We start from the raw sequence: 24,044 nt of genomic DNA on the forward strand, positions 1-24,044 counted from the left end.
ATGAGCCAAAGGTCCGTTTATTAGTCGGTCAAGCCTCAACTATAACATTTATTTCTAATTTTAACAACAAAACAAAATATCCTTTTCATAAAAACAACAAAAATCAAATAAATACTTATTTTTCGTTTTAAACAAAACAAAACTAAATACATACACAACCCCCCTGCAAATAATCCAAAACAAATATCAACACTTGTCTTTTAAAATCCAGGCACAAAGGACACAAGAAAGGAGGAAAGAACTGAAGTGCTGCAGTAAAAATGTCCCAACGAGTCACAGCCAATCAGTGCATTGTTGCCATGGAGACCAAAATACACTGGAGTCACACATCCATACCAGCGATAAAACGCGAACACTCGCATTTAATAATAATAATATTTTATGCAAGATTTTTATTTTTTTAAGATTAGACCAGGGTCCGCAGATAGTTGTCCTGCGGTCTGGATGCAGATCGGAGTCCGATGAATTAATAATAATACATGTTAGTAGTTCAGTTCATTGTTAGTTTGGATCCAAACAGAAATATGTATAAAAATCATCAGAATGATCCTTTAATTTAATTCAGCTTCGTCTTTAGAACATGGTGTTATTTAGTTGGAAGCAACGTTTGAAGCTATTTATACAGAACTATAAATGACTTCTCTTTACGCTGCTGTCACCACTTACTGCAAAACACTCAAACCTGGGAAGTGACCTCTTCACCCCTGACTGGCACACACACACACACACACACACACACACACACACACACACACACACACACACACACACACACACACACAGCCGCCTGTCAGTTTGCAGTTTAAATTTAGCTGAAAACATTTCGCTTCCAACGTATTTCCTCTGTCCAGAAATGTTTCTCAGAGCGTCGGTGAGGAAGTGGACGGACGGTCGACCCTTCCAGCCTACAGCGGCATTCCTCTAACCAGGAATCTCCTCTCCGCTCTCGCTCCCGGTGCGACGGAGGAACTTTTCCACAATAACTTATTGTTTCCAGCAGAGGGGAAGTGTGTGTGCGTCACCACGTGTCAGTGTGGCGGCGGGTTTTTTGTTTTTTTTTCCTCCTCCGCTGCCAACGAGACGCTCAAACGCTCCGTAACGATTTATAGCTGCTGCTTAACTTCCATCACCTAAATTTAACCTTTTAAAGATTTAAAATACGAAGTTGTGACAGCGACACAAACACACACGTGATGAATGAATGAAGAGCGGGCAGAGGAGAAGAGGAAGTTACACAAATCATGAATGAAGTGAAGCTGATAAGAGACAAAAGACATTAAAAACTCATTCATGATAAACGATAAGAGCTGATTAGAAGGTCTGACATCACTCCCAATTTACATTTACCCTCGATATCATGTATATTATATTGATATCGTGATATTTTATAGATATTGTCTCAGGTTTTTGAATATCATGATATAGAATAAGTGTCTTTTCCTGCTTTTAAAGGCTGCATTACAGGAAAAATGTCATTTTCTGCACTATGACAGACTGTCTTTATCCACTTAGTCATTATATCCACTGCAAAATCTCATTGCATTAATATTTTGTGGAGGTAGTCATCACTAAAATATCGATATGGAGGTATTTGGTCTAGGATATCGTGATATTTAATTCTGACCATATCGCCAAGCTCTCGTCTGAATGCTGAGTGTTTATTTTGCCCTCAAATATTTCACCATGGAAAGAAAGAAGTAGCATCAGTAGCATGTTCACTACTGTCTGATAACAATCCAACAATGCAGCGCTCCACATTTTAAACATTAAAACCAGCGTGACATTATAAAGTTAGTTACATTCCAGCATTATCTTGTGAGAACAGTAACTGGTTCGAGTACTTTAGTGTTGCTTTGTGATTCCTCATGTAGTTTTAGTCCAGACATACAAGTTATAAACTACATACAGGCTTTTAACTCTTTGTACGTCACACCAAGGAAGTGCTATTTAAAAAATAATGCCTTTGCTTTTCCTTCCTCTTTGTTGCCATGACAACATAAAACATGGATGTATTTCCTCATTGAGCCTAAATGTGATGTTTTACAGCCTCTACAGACTCATTCACACCTCATTGGTTCTAAACTTTTTTATTAAAAACATGTTAGAGACTCATTCTGTTTGTGTACAAGATGAAAACATGAAACTCAACTTCAAAAATGTCTCCAGCAGGATCTCTGATGTCAGCAGTGATTTGTGTTATTCTTTGTTTATACACTAAAGCACAACCTGTATCTATAGCAACCATAACACAACCTGTATCTATAGCAACCATAACACACCCTGTATCTATAGCAACCATAGAACAACCTGTATCTATAGCAACCATAGCACAACCTGTATCTATAGCAACCATAGAACAACCTGTATCTATAGCAACCATAACACAACCTGTATCTATAGCAACCATAGAACAACCTGTATCTATAGCAACCATAGAACAACCTGTATCTATAGCAACCATAGCACAACCTGTATCTATAGCAACCATAGAACAACCTGTATCTATAGCAACCATAGCACAACCTGTATCTATAGCAACCATAACACAACCTGTATCTATAGCAACCATAACACAACCTGTATCTATAGCAACCATAACACAACCTGTTTCTATAGCAACCATAACACAACCTGTATCTATAGCAACCATAACACAATCTGTATCTGTAGCAACCATAACACAACCTGTTTCTATAGCAACCATAACACAACCTGTATCTATAGCAACCATAACACAACCTGTATCTATAGCAACCATAACACAACCTGTTTCTATAGCAACCATAACACAACCTGTATCTATAGCAACCATAACACAATCTGTATCTGTAGCAACCATAACACAACCTGTATCTGTAGCAACCATAACACAATCTTAAGGTCTGTCTGTGCATTACATTCCTCATACAAGTGCTAAAGATTGACCTAAAAGTTAAATGGGTTCAATAAATTTTAGTTTTTGAGCAGATATCATAACACAAAGTGACTTCTACCAAACGGTTGAGCAGACCTACGAAGGGTTAAACACATCTCTACATCACTGCTACAGGCCAACACACAACTTACATGTTACTGTAATGTTCTTACCCTTATAAGATAAGAAGAAGATAAGAATAGTCTTTATTGTCATTGTATATGTGGCGGGGCGGGGGGGGGAGCTTGGGCCCGGTCATCGCTGCTTGCAGCTTTAATTATTATTATTATTATTATTATGAACTTTTGGGGCTCCTCAGTGTTTGCATTGCTCCATCAGTCAGATGAACTGTGCATTGACCCTGTGATGACACCCAGCTCGTTACGGCTCCACCTCCTCTTCTGCTCCGGACGCTTCCTGCCTGAAACAATAGTGTTTGCTCATTAAATCACTGCAGCCGCCTCGATGTGTGAAGGATCTGCCACAAACACGCCGAGCATGATGTAATAACTGCTGCGAGGAGGAGGATGAGGATGATGGGCTTCTTCCTCTGTTCGCTGAGGCTGTGTTTTAAATCATATTTAACTTTTAAAGAAACTGACAAATATTTTAAATGGTCATGATGTTGGGCTGTTTTATCTGTGACTACATTTAAAAATACAGTGTTGTTTTAGTCTGAAGAAGAGAAAAAGGCTTTAAATGTCGCTCTATCTAATTCAATTATACCTGCATCGGGTCTCGATATTAATCAATCAAACTTTACTTATATAGCACCTTTCATTCAGGTTAATGTAGTTCAAAGTGCCTCACAGTTAGTTGAAGGTATAAAGGAATAAAAACCAAAAGAACAAATTAAAAAGTGAAAATTGAGACCAATGCACACAAGAGAAAATAAGAATAAAGATAAAAAAAGTTTCAAGTAAAAAACATATAAATAAGTAGATAAAATAATTAAAGTAGAGTAAAAAAACTAAGTAAAAATAGATTAAAGATACAAAAAAAGTCAAATGAAATTAAAAAGATAAAGTTCAATAAAAGTTGAACTAAAACTATGTTAAAAAGAGATTAAAAAACAAAAGAAACAGATGAATAAAATTGATAAGATGATTATTATTATTTATTTATTTAACATTTTGTTGTTTCACAGCACACAAAGAAAAACTCTCCAACAGTAAAAAACAAGTTCAGGTGCAAAGAAGACCTGAAGTCATAAAAAGAAAGAAATGTAAAGTATATTAGAAATGTAATAAGTAAAACTGTGTGTGTGTGTGTGTGTGTGTGTGTGTGTGTGTGTGTGTGTGTGTGTGTGTGTGTGTGTGTGTGTGTGTGTGTGTGTGTGTGTTTGTGTTTGTGTTTGTGTGTGTTTAGGTTTATCTGCTCTCAGATGCCCAATCAGGTTCTTCAGAGCATCAGCATCATCGACACTCCCGGCATCCTCTCTGGAGAGAAGCAACGAATCAGCAGAGGTATGAGATGTGTGTGTGTGTGTGTGTGTGTGTGTGTGTGTGTGTGTGTGTGTGTGTGTGTGTGTGTGTGTGTGTGTGTGTGTGTGTGTGTGTGTGTGTGTGTGTGTGTGTGTGTGTGTGTGTGTGTGATAGCTGACTAAGCTAACACACACACACACTGCCCTTGCCCTTGCTGCTTTGTGTTGTTGCATAATGGTCCTTCAGATTCTTCCACTTCCTCATATTGTATAAAATCAGAGCAGAGCTTCATTCAGTCGTCACTCAGCGTCTCTGACTCACACTTTGTTTCCTTTATGAATCTTTGGGACGTTGTGTAAACGTTAACTGCAGGTTTTAATCTTTCATTTCTGCACAAACAGAAGCTGCGACTTACTATACAGATCAATAAACAGTTGATTCAAACGAGTTGGTCGCACTCTCAGCAGCACTGACTGAAAGAGGAAGGAAGATACTGATGCAATTCTACTATGAACAGAAAGGTTGCGTTAGAATTTCAACACTAAACTATAAAGATAATGATGTAACTTCCTGTCTCTGAGCTGCTGGTTCCAGCTGTGTCTGCATCATAGACTGTATATAAGAAATGGACATAACATCCGTGACGTCACCCATTGGTTTGTGGACTGCTGCTCGGAGGCCAATAGTATCGGATCTGAGCAGCGCCATCTTGAAAATTTCAGGTGCATGCTGGGAAAAATAAAAACAGGGATTCTACTTATATGGGCATCAGGAGGAGCATGAGGCGCCCTCCTGAACCTGTGAACCAATCAACCTGTCAATCACCACGTAGCCACGCCCTAATGCATACCCTGCTTTATCGTCACATATAAAATCAGGGAGGCCAAAATGTCCCAAATGAACATCATACTGCATTGAAGAAGGCTTTAAACTAGCGATTGAGACCATAAACACATTTTGAAAACGTTTACTGAGGTTAGAAATCAAGTGAGAAGTTGGTGAATTCTCCATTGACTTGTATAGAGACGGAAGTCCTTTTGACACCAAAACGGTCGCCCCCTGGTGGCCTTTTGATAGAATGCAGTTTTAAGTTACTTCCACGTTGGCCTCATTTCAGAGGACCAGAACTCCCCGTCTGGTCTGCAGCTGATTGGCTGTCAGGCTGCTGGTTGGTTTATAGGAAGGATTCTGATTGGCTGTCAGGTTTTCTCTGAAAGTGATCCAACGATATCGTTCAACACTGTCGATGTGGTTATAGTTGTGGTGTGAACTACACCGTCCACTGCAGTTACAACCGTTTATAATACTATATATCTATAGGTATAGTTCTTTAATTATCTCTCTCGTTAAGACATCTTCAGTTGAGTGTTGGTCCGGATGCATCTGAGGGTTTTCACTCATCTCCTGGAAACAGCAAAAACATTTTTCTTATGAAATTCTCGATCCCTCTGTTTTTTTAAAAACTCTCACTTCCTGTTTTATCCGTCAGTCTGTTTCCTCTCGTGAATCACAGCCTCGTTTCATCTGCTGCTGTTGTTGATCTGAAACCACTGAAGTGTATAAATGCAGATCTGAAACTAGAGAAACTTATTGAGAATAGTGACCAGCGATTAGATCAGGGATGCTTCTGTTGGCTGTTCACCCCTCAGAACAGCACTCATTGTTAAATCCAAAATGCTGTTTAACTCGACTAGGACATAAAACAGGGCAAAGACGTTCTAATCAAAGTTAAAGTATAATAAGCTAAAAAATACACTCTCTCTGCTCTCTGAAACATGAACCAAGGTTTAATCACATTTATTGATCAGTCAGATCGACTATTGATGCTATTGACTGCGTATTTTAACCCTTACATATGAACAGTGTGTGTTTGCCCTGATGGGATCCAACATGCTGCTCAGTGTTGCTGCTGCATTGAGTCAGCCGGGATGACAGCATCAGTTAAAGCCTCAGCTGGGTGGATGGAGCAGGGAGAAGGAGAAGGAGGGAGGGATGAAGGGAGGGAAGGAGGGATGAAGGGAGGGAAGGAGGATTAGAGGGAGGGCCGCAGGAAGCCGTGTTGGGGCGTTCCCTCCATCTGGAAGCGTTTAGAGTCGGTCAGCTGAGGGCTGAATTCCTCCTGAAGACGTCCAACGGGTCCAACTGTGACTCAACACACACACACACACACACACACACACACACTGAGGTGATGTCAGCTGCGTCTCTGACACATTTAACTTCTCCGCACAGACGCTGCGAGTGTTTTTATCACACTCAGAACAAACTGAACATGAATATCTGGATAACATGTTGAAACACACGCGTGTTCTGCAGCACACGTGTTTAACCGGCTGTCCGTGCACGAGTTTGTGTTTATGAAAGTGCATGTGTGGTTATTGATTCATCTGCAGATTATTTTACCCAATTAACCAATTAACTGTTGGAGGCTCAGCGAACAAATATTACATTGCTTTCTACATTAGTGATCAAAAGCAGATCATGTATAGTAGACTAAATGTGTGAGATTGGGTTAAAGGGATAGTTCAGAGATTTTTATGTCCAGACTTTTTCATGTACAGTATTAGTTGTAGTCTGAAGTTATGTCAAACGGCGATATATTGGCTCAACTGCTGAGTGTCTACGAGGTCAAATAACATAATCATGATCCCACAGGCATCCAGGAACAGAGCAAGTAAACTAAGGAGGGATGAGAGGAGGCCCACAGTCTATAAAATGTCATAAAATAGGGAAAAAATGGTTGTTATAATTAGAATAGAGATAAAAGTGACGTATTCAGATGTCTTGTTTTGTCTGACCAACAGTTTTAACCCTTTACATACTGCTCATATTCTGACTCATAATTAGTCTCTGCACCAATTCACATTCATAAATTCCCCATCAGTCATTAATAAATGTTTGATTAATCCTTAATGAAGCTGTCAGAAAGCAAATAGAGTGCATTATTTTTATTTATAGGGCAAAAAATACATTTATAATCATTATTTTATGATCCAGGAGAACATTTTATGTGTTAATGGTGTTTTTTTTCAGTACATTTGCATATATGAAAATGTGTATCAGCTGCACAAAAAAAAAAAAATGATGCATTTTTTCCTATGTTTGTATACTGTGGGTCACATAAGGAAAAGTCCAGCTAAAGCAAATGTGTATGTGGTGTTTTCATAGCTATCATGTGTAAAAATGGGTCAAATTTGACACAGAACACAGAACAGTCTGTGAGACAAAAGCTGAGTTTTTTAAAAGCTGCTCAAACTCTGTATCTGCAAAACTTGATTGAGGAATCACTGGTTTACTGCAGTGAGCTCTGTGTGTGTGTGTGTGTGTGTGTGTGTGTGTGTGTGTGTGTGTGTGTGTGTGTGTGTGTGTGTGTGTGTGTGTTTCATGGAGACGTTACAGTTGCATGTTTGGCTGTAGTTCCTTCAGGGTGGAGCTGCTGTTTGCCCTCGTTGGCTGTGGTCACCAATGATCACTGTGATCTGCTGCCATCAGCGGGTGGAGTCTGACTGCAGGCTGATGAGTTTTTGCAGCAGGAAACTTCATGATGTGTCTTTATGTCTATTTCATGCATTTTTGTCTCCTCGGTTGGTGACGACAGATTGTTCTCTCAATCATGTTTTTACATCTCATGTTGTCCTGCAATTTAAATATACTCTATAAAAAGTAAAAGTCCTGCATGGAAAAACCCTACTGTAGTAAAAGTACTGCAGTATTATGAGTGATGTAGTATGCAGTATTACAGTAAAAGTACTGCAGTATTATGAGTGATGTAGTATGCAGTATTACAGTAAAAGTACTGCAGTATTATGAGTGATGTAGTATGCAGTATTATAGTAAAAGTACTGCAGTATTATGAGTGATGTAGTATGCAGTATTACAGTAAAAGTACTGCAGTATTATGAGCGATGTAGTATGCGGTACTACAGTAAAAGTACTGCAGTATTATGAGTGATGTAGTATGCGGTATTACAGTAAAAGTACTGCAGTATTATGAGTGATGTAGTATGCGGTATTACAGTAAAAGCACTGCAGTATTATGAGCGATGTAGTATGCAGTATTACAGTAAAAGCACTGCAGTATTATGAGTGATGTAGTATGCAGTATTACAGTAAAAGTACTGCAGTATTATGAGCGATGTAGTATGCAGTATTACAGTAAAAGCACTGCAGTATTATGAGCGATGTAGTATGCAGTATTACAGTAAAAGTACTGCAGTATTATGAGCGATGTAGTATGCAGTATTACAGTAAAAGTACTGCAGTATTATTATGTGAACTTTGTGGTGTTTCAGGAGGAAAACTGTCTCTAATAAATTCTCATTGTAGTTTCACATTTTCTCCACAAGCTTTGAATGAGAAGAAAACACTTTGATCACTGTTGATAAAAATCATCTTTATTGATTATTGAAGCTTCAGATTGTTCACACATCCAATCAGTAAAGTGTGATCAATGATTTCATGTTCAGATTGACTTCATCCACACAGTCAGTTAGTTTAACCCAGAATGTCAGCTATGTACAAGAACATCATTAATGATTATTATCATGATCATTACAGTTTGATGGAACATTTCTTTATGAATTTACAAAGTGATGAGAACAAAATATCTGTGATGAAGGAAGTTCTGCTGTTTTCTCTGTTTAAGAAACAACAGACACAAATACATCAATACAAACATGAAACTAACATTTAGAACAAAGAGAAGTTCACATTTTCATCTGAAGAAATGTCAGTGAAGGTTAAAAACATGGTGATGAGCAGTGAGAGCCTCCATGGATAAAAACACACAGGAAAAAGTCACATTTAAAGAAACTGAAGATGTAAACAATACATAGATAAAGTTAATAAAGTGTTGAATATCACTATTAGCATGTCAGCTGATCTCTGAGCAGCTCAGAAACATGGAGATAAAAACATGAAGAATTACAACATCTGACACATGAAGTCTGAAATGACTTCTGTCTATTTCACTTCACACAACTCAGCTGTGGATAAAGGATAAACACAAAGTCCAGCATAGAGAGGCTGAGTGAATGTGGTCTGGACTCTGTGGAGGAGAGTCATGGTTTCAGAGACGCTGTAGAAGGACAGAATACCTGCTCTGTGATCCAGGTACACTCCGACTCTGGAGGAACGAGGACCTGAGACGGGAGTTTTGATGTTGTTGAAGAAAAATTCATAACTGTCAGTATAACAATATAAAGACCAAGATTTGTCATTACGTCCAAATAGAGATTCACTTCCTGCTCTGCTGATATTCTTGTATGCGACTGCTACATGAACTCCTAACCCGCTCCACTCCACCTCCCAGTAACAACGTCCAGTCAGACTCTCTCTACTCAGGACCTGCCAATGAACAGTGAATCTGTCTGTGTGACTAGAATAAGACTGTTGTTGGTCCGTCCATTTTACTTTTCTGTTCCCTTCAGATAATAACAGCTTTTTGTTTGCTGTGTTTGGATCCAGAGTGATTTCACGTGAATATCTTAAGAACTCAGCTCTGATCTTGGTTTCTGGTTCTGACAGTAAAACGTCCACTTTAGTCACTGTCAGTGAGATGTTTGTCCATTCCTCCTTCAGGATGTCCTGTAGTAGATCTCTGAGCTCTGACACAGCTGCTGTCACATCCTCAAAGTATCTCAGAGGACGGATATTGATGCTGGATGAGTCTGTAGGTTCACTGAGTTGTGACACTGAGGGGTAGTTGTGTAGAAACTGGTTGTGATCCTCTGTGTGTGAGAGCTGCTTCAGTTCAGCGTCTTTCCTCTTCAGCTCAGTGATCTCCTGCTGCAGCTTCTCCTGAAGCTCTTTGACTCGACTCTCTTCAGTTTCCTGCTGGGATCTGATCTGCCGCTTCACATCAGAGCTTCTTTTCTGGAGGAGACGGATCAGCTCAGTGAAGATCTTCCCACTGTCCTCCACTGCTTTATCAGCAGAGCGACTGATGGGCTCCACCTCCTGTTGAAGCAGCTTCACATCTTTCTCTCTGTCCTGGATTCTCTGCTGGATGTTTAGTCGACTCACCTCGAGCTCTCTCTGCCTCTCAGTCCTTTCTGCTGCAGCTGGGACTGTGTCGTGGCCTTTATGATCATCCATAGTGCACAGATAACAGATACTCTTCTTATCTGTACGGCAGAATATCTTCATCACCTCATCATGACGAGAGCAGATGTTCTCCTGGAGCTTCTCCGAGGGCTCCACCAGCTTGTGTTTCTTTAATTTGGTTGATTCAAAGTGAGACTGGAGGTGATTCTCACAGTAAGAGATCAGACACGTCAGACAGGACTTGAAGGCTTTCAGCTTCCTCCCAGTGCAGACATCACAGGCCACATCTTCAGGTCCAGCATAGCAGTGATCAGCAGGAGCAGCTTGGAGTCCAGTCTTCTTCAGCTGCTCCACTAAAGCTGCTAACATGGTGTTTTTCATCAGGACAGGCCTCAGTGTGAAGGTCTGTCTGCACTGAGGGCAGCTGTAGATCTTCCTCTGATCCTCTCCATCCCAGAATCCTTTAATACAGCTCATACAGTAGCTGTGTCCACAGGTAGTAGTCACCGGATCCTTCAGTAGATCCAGACAGATCGAACAAGAGAAGGTTTCTCGGTCCAGCTGATCTTTCTGCGCCATTTCTGCTCTCAGAGGCAACGACTGTCTGAGCTTCACTTCCTGAAAGGTGAAACAGGTTTGAACAAATCTGAACACGTGATCCTGCTGAATGCAGACTGACAGCTCTGTGCTGCGTCACATGTTGGTTACACCCATCTACAAACTGTAGATTTAAAGGGAGAGAACAATGAAATATGATCCGAGAGTGGAGCTTGTTGTATTTAAAGCTTTATTGATCATTGTATCAGTAAAGCTTTAATACTGTATCAATCTTTTCTATGAGCCTGATGTAGTATGCAGTATTACAGTAAAAGTACTGCAGTATTATGAGTGATGTAGTATGCAGTATTACAGTAAAAGTACTGCAGTATTATAGTGATGTAGTATGCAGTATTACAGTAAAAGTACTGCAGTATTATAGTGATGTAGTATGCAGTATTACAGTAAAGTAGTGGTTTGGTCCTCTGACTGATATATTATTATTATGACATCATTTGATTATTAATAGTGAAGCATCAGTGTTAGAGCAGCATGTTACTGTTGTAGCTGCTGGAGGTGGAGCTAGTTTACACTACTTTATATACAGTTAGCTAGTTTAGTCCAGTGGTTCCCAACCTAGGGGTGGGGCCCCTCCAAAGGGTCAGCAGATAAATGTGAGGGGTGGTGAGATGATTAATGGGAGAGGAAAGAAGAAAAAACTAAGTTCTGATACACAAATGTGTTTTCAGTTTTTGGACTTTTTCTCTAATCTTTGATTTTTGCTGAAATATTGGATCATTTGAACATTTATTGAAATGAAAGCATGTGAGAAGTTTAGATGGAAAAATCACTATTTGGTGGAGCTGTTAACAACTCATAGACATCTGAAATGTGAGCCGACTACACACTGCTTTTTGGTTTCATCTTTAACAATGTGTTGTATTTATAAAGCTTGTTATATTATCCATTGTGTCAAATCTGCATCTGAAAAGTAACTAAAGCTGTCAAATGTAGTGGAGTAGAAAGTACAATATTTCCCTCTGAGATGTAGAAAGTAGCATCACATGGAAATACTACAGTAAAGTACAAGTACCTCAGACTGTACTACAGTAAAGTACAAGTACCTCAAACTGTACTACAGTAAAGTACAAGTACCTCAGACTGTACTACAGTAAAGTACAAGTACCTCAGACTGTACTACAGTAAAGTACAAGTACCTCTAACTGTACTACAGTAAAGTACAAGTACCTCAAACTACTACAGTAAAGTACTAGTACCTCAAACTGTACTACAGTAAAGTACAAGTACCTCAGACTGTACTACAGTAAAGTACAAGTACCTCAGACTGTACTACAGTAAAGTACAAGTACCTCAAACTACTACAGTAAAGTACTAGTACCTCAAACTGTACTACAGTAAAGTACAAGTACCTCTAACTGTACTACAGTAAAGTACAAGTACCTCTAACTGTACTGCAGTAAAGTACAAGTACCTCTAACTGTACTACAGTAAAGTACAAGTACCTCAGACTGTACTACAGTAAAATACAAGTACCTCTAACTGTACTACAGTAAAGTATAAGTACCTTAAAATGGTACTTCAGTACACTAGTTGTGTAAATGTACTTTGTTATTTTCCACCTTGTTGAGTTTTTATTCATCAGAAACAAAAGTCAAATATCTGCAAACATAGAAACTATAATTCAGTTTTGGTTCCTCATATTTTATCTTCACTTCTCTTCAGTTATTTATCTTTTATCCTCGTATTACTCTTCACTTCCCTTCATTTCTCTCTTCATCTCTCTTTTATCATCACTTCATTCTGTTCAGTCCTCTCTCTCCTCAGTGATTTATAGACTCAGTGTTTCTGTACTTCGGTCACGTCTGGATCGGATCCTTCTGTAAATTCTTTAAACTGACTCGTCCTGCTCGGCTCTCGCTCAGTAATCCCTCCCTTCTGCTGCTGCTGCTGCTGGCTCAGTCCGTTCCTAGTTTCTGTTCTCTGAGTGATCCGCCTCGTCACTGTTCAGTCCTGATGTAGTAAATGAACCCAATGACTCCTGCTCCACATTACATCACTGTTACACTCCTGTTAAAAACACTGTCAATGCATCACTAGACCAAACTGTATTGTTCTGATTGTGTGATTCAAAAGGTTTTATTCGTACAGCTTTTTCCGGAGATTTTGTTTGCCAGCTCTTGGTATTCATCGGTTGTCATGGAGATGGATTGACGTGATTGTGTAATTACAGTCATGTGATAACAGGCGGCTGTTTATAGGGTGGAGGTTATGTTTGTGTTCATGGTAACTGAGCTGTGTCTGGAACAACTCAACCTTTTAATTCAAAGTCAATAATGGATCTTCAAGCTTAACATGTTTGGGGCTGAAAATAAGGATTGTTTCCAGTATTGATTATTGTATTTAACGGGGCACAATGCATTCTGGGTGTTGTAGGATTTCCTTAATTATTGAATCTACGGTCTCTTTTTCTCAGTCAGAGGGAAACAATTTCATCAATTATTTCACATTTCTACAACATAGGTGACCAAGTTTTTAAGAGACCATCATATTTACAGCTGTGAAACTCCTCTTTAATATATTTGACACACATCAGTTAGGACCTGTCATGATAACTGCTTATATTGGACGATATATTGTCTCAGAAATAATCACGATAAACGATATTATTGTCATTTGAAGATCATCTTATACCACTGATATAATGATAATATAATAGCATAATAATGTAAAGAGGGTTGGGTGGTGGGATTGGAGACATGGGGCGCTACCCTCCATGATGTCTTGCTGCTCTCTCATATTATTTTAGTAACTTTTTATTTTCTTTCTCTCTTTCTATTTTTATATATATGATATTATTGTCATTAGAAGATCATTTTATACCACTGATATAATGATAATATAGTTTCATAATAATGTAAAGAGGGTTGGGTGGTGGGATTGGAGATATGGGGCGCTGCCCTCCATGATGTCTTGCTGCATTCTCATATTATTTTAGTAACTTTTTATTTTCTTTCTCTCTTTCTATTTTTATATATATGATATTATTGTCATTAGAAGATCATTTTATACCACTGATATAATGATAATATAATAGCATAATAATGTAAAGAGGGTTGGGTGGTGGGATTGGAGATATGGGACGCTGCCCTCCATGATGTCTTGCTGCATTCTCATATTTTATGCAATATTTTAGTCAAGATTTTTTTTTTTCTCTCTTTCTATTTTTATATGTATGATATTATTGTCATTTGTAGATCATTTTATACCACTGATATAATGATAAAATAATAGTATAATAATGTAAATGAGGGCGTCCATGTATAGACGCGATGATGCTGATAATTACGTTATTGTACGATAAGTCGTAATATGGGCGCATTGATGTCGATAGTAACGTTATTGTATGATAAGTCCATATACAGATGCGATGACGTCGATAATTACGTTATTGTACGATAAGTTGATATATAGACACGATATTAGAAAATTGTGTTATTGTACAATGAATTGATATATGGACGCAATGATGCTGATAATTACGTTATTGTACGATAAATTAATATATAGTCGCGATGAAGTCGATAACGTAATTGTACGATAAGTCGATATATAGACACGATGATGTTGATAATTGCGTTATTGTACGATAAGTCGATATATGGACGCAATGACATTTATAATTACGTTATTGTACGATAAATCGACATATAGTCACGATGAAGTCAATAATAACATTATTGTACGATAAGTCGATATATAGACATGATAACGTTGATAATTGTGTTATTGTACGATAAGTCGATAGATAGACATGATAATGTTGATAATTGTGTTATTGTACGATAAGTCGATATATAGACATGATAACGTTGATAATTACGTTATTATACAATAAGTCGTTAATTATTGTGACAGGCCTGTTTTTGATCCTCTGACTTTTCATTTAGCGCCATAATCTGGTCAAAATGTTACTTTGTCCAGTGACGTTGCCCTTAGCGTCGGCTGTATGTTGTTTTTCATACTAATCCACCATCTGGGTTCTCATAGTGCTGCATGTTTCCATACTTCTCACTGTGAACACATTTATGCACTTAGAATATTAAGTGTAAATACAGAAAAAGAGATTTAAGACACAGCATCAGACATTCAGTAAAAACTACAAAATATTCTCTGGTTCAAGCTTCTCAAATGTGATAATTTGCTTTTTGTCTTCGTCTGTGTGACAGCAAATTAAATATCTTCTGGTTTTGGAAACAATTAATCAGCGACTTGAGAAAGTATACGGTAGATACACGGCTGCAGACTCTTGTTTTTATTATAAACTGTCTTTTTTCAGTTTCCTAAACATGGATATCTTCAGATGTCGTGTTTTGACCATGTGGGGAGCTCCGGTCCTCTGAAATGAGGCCAACGCTGAAGTAACTTAAAACTGCATTCTATCAAAAGGCCACCAGGGGGCGACCGTTTTGGTGTCAAAAGGACTTCCGTCTCTATACAAGTCAATGGAGAATTCACCAACTTCTCACTTGATTTCTAACCTCAGTAAACGTTTTCAAAATGTGTTTATGGTCTCAATCGCTACTTTAAAGCCTTCTTCAATGCAGTATGATGTTCATTTGGGACATTTTGGCCTCCCTGATTTTATATGTGACGATAAAGCAGGGTATGCATTAGGGCGTGGCTACGTGGTGATTGACAGGTTGATTGGTTCACAGGTTCAGGAGGGCGCCTCATGCTCCTCCTGATGCCCATATAAGTAGAATCCCTATTTTTATTTTTCCCAGCATGCACCTGAAATTTTCAAGATGGCGCTGCTCAGATCCGATACTATTGGCCTCCGAGCAACAGTCCACAAACCAATGGGTGACGTCACGGATGTTACGTCCATTATATATACAGTCTATGGTTTTGATTAAAAGCCCAAAACTCAAAGATATTCAGTTTATAATTATATAAAACAGACAAAAGCTTTAAATGATCACATTAAAGAAGCTGATAAGAGACTAAAACTGACATTAATTATCAAAATAGTTTATGATTTGATTGATAATGAGTCAGCTGATCAGCCGGATTTTCTCTTTTATATCTTTTTGAACTTTTATGTTTTAATTGAAATATTGGACAAAACGAGACATTTGAAGAAGTGATGTTTGACTGTGATCGACATCTTAAGGTGATGAAGCCTTTTTTTATAGAGTAAACACAGAATATATGAATTAACTTGATTGATAATGAACATAATCCTAAAACAGAGGGATCCTAAACTCCTCAACTGACTGTTAAAAACCTCTCCAGGTTTCTTTGTTGAACTCTGCACACAGTCTTCTTCCAAATCGGGACATAAATATAGTACGTTAAAGCTTTGCAGAGGAAGCAGTATTGTTATTGTTGAAGGCATTTCCCTTTAAAGAGGAAATGGAACATGTGAAGTAATCCGTCGCCTTGTTAATAGAAGCAGCAGCTACGCCACAATTCAGAAAGAATGCGTCTCATTAAAAAAAACCTGCAGCAGAGTTCATTTCCTCAACAACAACCTGGACGGAAAAACACAACAATAAAAGAATAAAAGTGCTACAAGAACAATAAATAAGATACTAAAACCCTTAAAACAGAGTAAAATATATAGTAAATGTATATAAAATAGTAAAATCAAAGAACGGTGGAGTTATAACAATACATTTATTTATTCATATTTGACTATAACTACTAAGATAAGTGTCAATGAGATGAACTCTGCAGTGTCAGGTGTGTTTCCGTCGGTCTACCTGGCCGTCACAGGTGCAGAGTCTGTATTTACTGCTGAGACAAACCTGAACCTGCAGCTGTAACCTGAAGCCGACTCCGTTCTGACACCTTGGTGCATCAGTTATTCATGACGGGACGAGTCCAGGCTCTGTAAAGACCTGCTCACGTCAATGTTTTATGAAGACAGAAACGTTTTTTGGGGCCTTCATTGAATTTTTTTTGTCCTGCACCTGGCCTGAATATGAGATGTGTTGTACATCTTTGTTCGTTCACAACAGTATTTATAACAGCAGCATCTTTAGTGGACTTTTACTTAATTTCAGTGAAGTTATAGCTTCAGTTTTTTAGGCAAAATATCAAGTTTTTAACTTTGGTGTAGCTTTTAAATTTGGTGATCAATTCATGCAGTCAACTGATAAACAAGTCCTCATAAAGCTTTTATGCTCAACATTAAAAACGTACAGGTCAGTGTCAAATAAGGTTTAACTAGATGAGCTGTTCAGAAATCAGTTAGACTAGATTTAAAAGCAGCATCAGGTTTGTTAAAATGTACATTTAGTATTTTTGTTGGTTTTATATCATTTGAAATGACATTTGCACCATTTTTTACCAAAAGTAAGACTGAATGCTCCTGAAAATGTCAAATGGTGTAACCACAAAAGAATTATAAATATTACATATTTTATCACCTACAGTGTATTTAAGTGGACTTATACTAATAATGACTTCATTTAAAACATGTAAATGTTTCCTGATCTCCATGGTTACCAGAGTAAATGTAATATTTAGAACAATTGTATTCCATTACCTTTATTTAATATAAAGTTATAATGTAAATGCCAAACTAGTTGATATGGTGTTTTATTGACAATTTACTGTTTTTAAGCAAGTTGAATTATTTGGTACAAAGTTGTTATGGTTACACCACTTAGACATTTTTGCCATAATCCTCTAATATATTCTCTCTAAATGGATTAAAAGCAGAAATTTGATGCTGGGTCCACAAAAAAAGAATGTGTGCATGTTATTCATATGTTTATTTTCACATTTTAACCCTTTAAATTTAAACTAAACCACATGGACACTAATAAACCTCACTGACCCTTGTACAGATACAGATGGAGAAAATTGAGCAACTTGGGGGCAGTGTAGCTAATAGTTAAAGTGAGACATTGAGCGTCAGTTTCGATAACTTTAAAGAAAAGTCCTCTCATGCCTCACACCTTTGTCTCCTCTATGAAAAACACCAAATATTAACACAGTAGAGTGAGTGGAAGCTGCAGCTGGATGATGGTAGTTAAACCTGCAGGAAGAAGCAGCCGGTAACACCACGACCTTCATGACATGATAGACTCAGCAGAGACTTCAGTGTGCCAACAGCTCCATCCTGTCTGTCTGTCTGTGTGTGTGTGTGTGTCTGTGTGTGTGTGTGTGTGTGTGTGTGTGTGTGTGTTTTGTCCACAAACACTGCAGGGATGTTGTCAGTGTGCACAGACGGCAGTGTTGGTGTTAGATATTGTTTAGGTTCAAAATCTAATGCAGGGAGATGACACACACACACACACACACACACACACACACACACACACACTGCAGTATTATATAATGCTCAGTTAATTGATTAATGCAGGTTTTGTCTTGGAAAATGTTCGTCAAACGGTCAAACTTTCACATTTCCTATTGTGGCTGTAATGCACGCTGCAGCCTGTAGGGGGCAGTATCATGACTTACATTAGTTATGCTTCAATTAAAAGATTATATGATTAGATGTTAATTAAACTAGACTCAGATATAATGTTAAACACAGATTACAGCTGAGGGTGATGGGAATGTTAGTTAATTTTGCAGCTTTTATGGTGATAAACTAATGACTAAGTACGAATGTTGACCAGATGGTGGCGCTACATGAAAAATCAAACTCCAGAGCTGCAACGATTCATTGATTCATCATAAAATTAACTTGCTGCTGATTTGACAATTGATAAAAAAGTTTCATTGATTTACTTTAAAAGTAAGAATGTAAAATGTTTTCTTATTCCAGCTTCTCAAATATGATAATTTGCTGTTTGATAATAAATTAATATCCTATAACATTTTATACTTTAAGAACATTGAAGATATCATCGTCACCATTGTTTTCACTATTTCTTTCAATGTTTCATCTACAAAATAAACAATTTATTGATAATAATTGCCAAAATCCACCTTTTAGTTGAGTTTATTTGGGTCATTAAACTCTAATACACAAGTATAAATAAAGTAAATAATCATAAGTCCTTGTTTTCTACATCTCTCTTAGAAACAGTGACAAAAAAAACAAAAAACAAGTTGTTGAGATATTTCGGTAAAGAGCTAAAAAGTCGACCTCATGAACAGTCAGTAGATTCTTCCTCTGAACAAAGCTTCATAGAAATCACTTTAACAGCTGTTGAGATATTTCAGTCTGAATGAAAGTGAAGAAACATGACGCCAAGCTGCTGTTTACTGAAGGTGTGTGTGTGTGTGTGTGTGTGTGTGTGTGTGTGTGTGTGTGTGTGTGTGTGTGTGTGTGTGTGTGTGTGTGTGTGTGTGTGTGTGTGTGTGTGTGTGATGTATGTTCATTTGTTCTGTGTTGTGTAAACTACATTTGAAAGGTCACCTATAAGACGAAGACAAACACAAAATCTACATAAACACATGTAGAGCTGAAGGCTGATTAGAACAGTCAGTCTTTATACAGTTTGACCTGTTGGTGGCGCTGATGAACGTCCATCAGACTCCCATCATCAGTATATTTATTATTGATTAATCTCCCATGTATTCTCTTGATTAATCAATAATCTTTTGGTTTATAAGATGTAAAATAAATAAATAAAATAGTAGAAAATACATGAATGAAATCACCTTTTCCCAGAGTCCTTGATGTCTATATTTAAATGTGTTGTTTAGTCTAAAGCTGCAGAGATTAATGGATTATTACTAAACCCAGGGATCACTTACTGGCTTATTTTGAACTCCTTGAACTTAAACTCAAACATCTTAATTATAGCTGTAATTAGTGGATTTGTACAAGTATTAGGTCCAGATTAAGAGAGACATTTTTGTTGTTTTTATTGGGGGGGAAATTACGAGAATAAAGTCGTAATATTAGGTCTACGAGAATAAAATCGTAATATTAGGTCTACGAGAATAAAATCGTAACATTACAAGAATAAAGTCATAATATTACGAGAATAAAGTTGTAATATTGCGAGAATAAAGTCGTAATATTACGAGAATAAAGTCATAACATTACGAGAAAAAAGTCGTAATATTACGAGTATAAAGTCATAATATTAGGAGAATAAAGTTGTAATTTTATGAGAACTCTTACAAGAAAGAGCAGTCTCTCCCCCTGCGTTAAAATGATGAATGTTGAGCATCTTGTTAAGTTAACTTAACCCTTTATTCTGGTAATATTACAACTTTATTCTTGTAATTTCCAAAATTATATTTATTTATTTTTCCTCTTAGTACGGCCGTAATACTCCGTTGTAGATTTTTAACTACCAACACAAAGTCTTGTAAAGTTTATACTTTCTGACCAAACTGCTCCTTTAAAACATTTAAAGCTGAAGGACAAACATCTTTCTGTGGCGTCTGTTTTTAAATTGTGAAAGCTTCTTTTTCTTTTGTTGTCGTCCATCTAATTTCCAGTTGAGAGCTCAGTGTCACCCAGTTTCAGGGGAGCCACACCCTTCCTGCCACAGATCACTTTACATCGTAGCAGAGGACATTACAATGAACACATTAATGCTCAACCCTCACACTGCTCAGGGTTAAAGTCGACCTCATTTAATATCTTAGGGCATTAAGGATTAATCACACATTGATCTGTGACTGATGAAGTGTATTATGAAGGATTGTTGTGGTGCATAAATGTTATATAGAGGCTAATTATGAAGGAGAAGAGTCAGAATATGAACAGTATGTGAGGTGTTAAAGGACCAGTTCACAGTGTTTCAGTTAGTCAGTTTTGAGTTGAATTGATATCTGAAACATTTACAGTGTTTTAAGCATCAGATTCCCTCTTAGGGTTTCCTGTTGAGCTGTGGTGTAACCATAGTAACACAAAGACTTTGCTACTAAAAACACTGTAACGTTGAAACATAGAAGATGAAGGTTTGACTCATTTACTCTCCTCCTTTCTTTCTTTCTTTCTTTCTTTTTTTCTTTCTTAACTCTTTTCTTTCTTTCTTTCTTTCTTCTTGTTCTGTTTCTTTCTTCCTCCCTTTTTTCCTTAATTTTCTTTTCATTTTTCTTTATTTCTTTTTTCCTTTCTTTCTTCATCTTCTTCCCTCATTTTCTTTTCTTTCTTTCTGTCTTTCTTTCTCTTTAGCATCCTCCTTTTTCTTTTTTCTTTCTTCCTCTTTTGTTTTTCTTTCTTCTTCTTGTTCTTTCTTCCCCTTCTTCCTTTCTTTCTCTTCTTCATCTTCCCTTTTCTTGTTCTTTCTTCTTGTTCTTTCTTCATCTTCCTCCTTTCTCTCTCTCTCCTTCTTTCTTCATCTTCTCCCCCTTATTCTTGTTCTTTTCTTCCTATTTCTTTCTTTCTTTCTTTCTTTCTTTCTTTCTTTCTTTCTTTCTTTCTTTCCTCTTATTATGAAGGGGTCTTCTAATGGTCAGCATGATCAGGAGGAATCATTACAGACACAGAAAAACACTTCATGTTACTTTAAGCTCCTGATTGTTGGTTTAAGACACTGGAAGAATTGTGAACTCGTCCTTTAAGTCGTCTTACTAAATGTCTCTGATGTGTCCACGGTGTTTTATACTCTTTGTGTCCCGATCTTCGTCCTGATCTCGTCCCTTGTGTCTCTGCAGGTTACGACTTTGCGGAAGTTCTGCGTTGGTTCGGAGAACGCGTGGATCGGATCATTCTGCTGTTTGACGCTCACAAACTGGACATCTCCGACGAATTCTCCGAAGCTATCCGAGCATTCAAAGGGCAAGACGACAAGATCCGAGTCGTTCTCAACAAGGCCGACCAGGTGGGAACTGTTCCTCACCTGTTCCTTAATCACCTGTTCTTTACTCAACTGTTCTACATCTGTTCTTTACCTGTTATTCACTTGTTATTCACCTGTTCTCCACCTGTTCTCCACTGGTTCCTCACCTGTTCTCCACCTGTTCTCCACCGGTTCCTCACCTGTTCCTCACCTGTTCTCCACCTGTTCCTCACCTGTTCTCCACTTGTTCCTCACCTGTTATTCACTTGTTCTCCACCTGTTCCTCACCTGTTCTCCACCTGTTCCTCACCTGTTATTCACTTGTTATTCACCTGTTCTCCACCTGTTCTCCACTGGTTCCTCACCTGTTCTCCACCTGTTCTCCACCGGTTCCTCACCTGTTCTTCACCTGTTCTTCACTTGTTCTTCACCTGTTCCTCACCTGTTCTCCACCTGTTCTTCACCTGTTCTCCACCTGTTCTTCACCTGTTCTTCACCTGTTCCTCACCTGTTCCTTACTAACCTGTTCCTCATCTGTTCTCCACCTGTTCTCCACTGGTTCCTCACCTGTTCTCCACCTGTTCTCCACTGGTTCCTCACCTGTTCTCCACCTGTTCTCCACCGGTTCCTCACCTGTTCCTCACCTGTTCTCCACCTGTTCCTCACCTGTTCTCCACCTGTTCTCCACCTGTTCCTCACCTGTTCCTCACCTGCTCCTCACCTGTTCTCCACCTGTTGTCCACCTGTTCTCCACCTGTTCCTCACCTGTTCTTCACCTGTTCCTCACCTGTTCCTCACCTGTTCTCCACCTGTTCCTCACCTGTTCCTCACCTGCTCCTCACCTGTTCTCCACCTGTTGTCCACCTGTTCCTCACCTGTTCCTCACCTGCTCTCTCAGGTGGACACGCAGCAGCTGATGCGGGTGTACGGCGCCCTCATGTGGTCACTTGGGAAGGTGATCAACACTCCGGAGGTGGTGAGAGTTTACCTCGGCTCCTTCTGGGCCAAACCGCTGCAGAACACTGAGAACAGGTCAGAGATCACGTTCATTCATTCATTCATTAATTCATCCATTCATTCATCTATTTATTAAGTTATTAATTCATTTATACATCCATCCATACATCCATTCATTCATTCATTCATTTATTAATCTATTCATTCAACATGCCTGGAAACAGCACTGTTCATTCATTCATTCATGTATTCATTCATTTTGTCCATCATTGCTTATGTGGGTCTGGATATAGTATCGTTCGTTCATTCATTCATTCATTCAGTGAGCCTGAGTATAATCCTCTTCAGTAATTTGTTCATTCATTCATTCATTCATCATGGCCTGTATACAGTAGTGTTCATTTATTCATATTCACTCTCTTATTCATTCATACATTATTACTATTAGTTATCATTCATGTAGTCATTCACACAGCAGGTCTGGATACAGGAGAATTCATTCATTCACTCATTAATTAATTAATTCATGCATTGATTCATTTATTCACTCATGCATTCATTCATTCACTCATTCATGCATTCATGCATTCATGCATTCATTCATTTAGACATTGATTCACTCACTCATTCATTCATTCATTCATGCATTGATTGATTGATTCATTCATTCATGCATTGATTGATTGATTGGTTCATTCATTCATGCATTGATTCATTCACTCACTCACGCATTCATTCATTCATTCATGCATTCGATCATTCATTGTGTCCGTCATTTATTGTGTGGGTCTGGATACAGTACAGTTCACTCATTCATTCATGTGTTCATGTGTTCATACCCAGGCGTCTGTTCGAGGCGGAGTCTCAGGATCTCTTCAGGGACATTCAGAGTCTCCCGAGGAACGCGGCGCTCCGTAAACTCAACGACCTCATCAAGAGAGCGCGGCTCGCCAAGGTGAGACAGGAAATGACACGTTGACGTTTGGGATTAACAGCGAGACCCTGAAAGTCTCTGCTGGGTCTGTGCAAAGTTTGGTTTTGTGTCCCAGGACAGAAAAAAGTGGAGAAACTTGATCTTGAAGTGCTGACAGCTGATTCAGAGACAAACAAATATGATCCATCAGAAAAGACAGAAAGGCGCCATAAAATCTCATAAATAATCTAAGAAGGTTCTGATGTTCTGTTTTTAGCTGATACATGTAAAGAAAACTATTAGTTAAGTTTAGTTTAGTGTATTTATGTTAAAATAACACAATAAAATATAAAGGCAGCAATTTTAAACAAGCTGTATATGAACCAGGCGGGGAGTTCCGGTCCTCTGAAATGAGGCCAACACGGAAGTAACTTAAAACTGCATTCTATCAAAAGGCCACCAGGGGGCGACCGTTTTGGTGTCAAAAGGACTTCCGTCTCTATACAAGTCAATGGAGAATTCAC

At 38.2% G+C, this 24,044-nt stretch overlaps 1 protein-coding gene across 1 annotated transcript in view; it reads left to right on the plus strand.

Annotated features, from left to right (window-relative positions):
- The window catches only part of ehd4 (EH-domain containing 4), a 46,528-nt gene that overhangs the window by 8,701 nt on the left and 13,783 nt on the right, over nt 1–24,044 (plus strand). Inside the window, 4 exon segments of the mRNA XM_062440549.1 lie at nt 4,283–4,380; nt 21,526–21,692; nt 22,549–22,682; nt 23,451–23,562. Of these exon segments, the coding sequence (XP_062296533.1) occupies nt 4,283–4,380; nt 21,526–21,692; nt 22,549–22,682; nt 23,451–23,562 (511 nt within the window).

The sequence above is a fragment of the Scomber scombrus genome, chromosome 19, assembly GCF_963691925.1.
Source record: "Scomber scombrus chromosome 19, fScoSco1.1, whole genome shotgun sequence".
NCBI classification, from domain to species: Eukaryota; Metazoa; Chordata; class Actinopteri; order Scombriformes; family Scombridae; genus Scomber; species Scomber scombrus.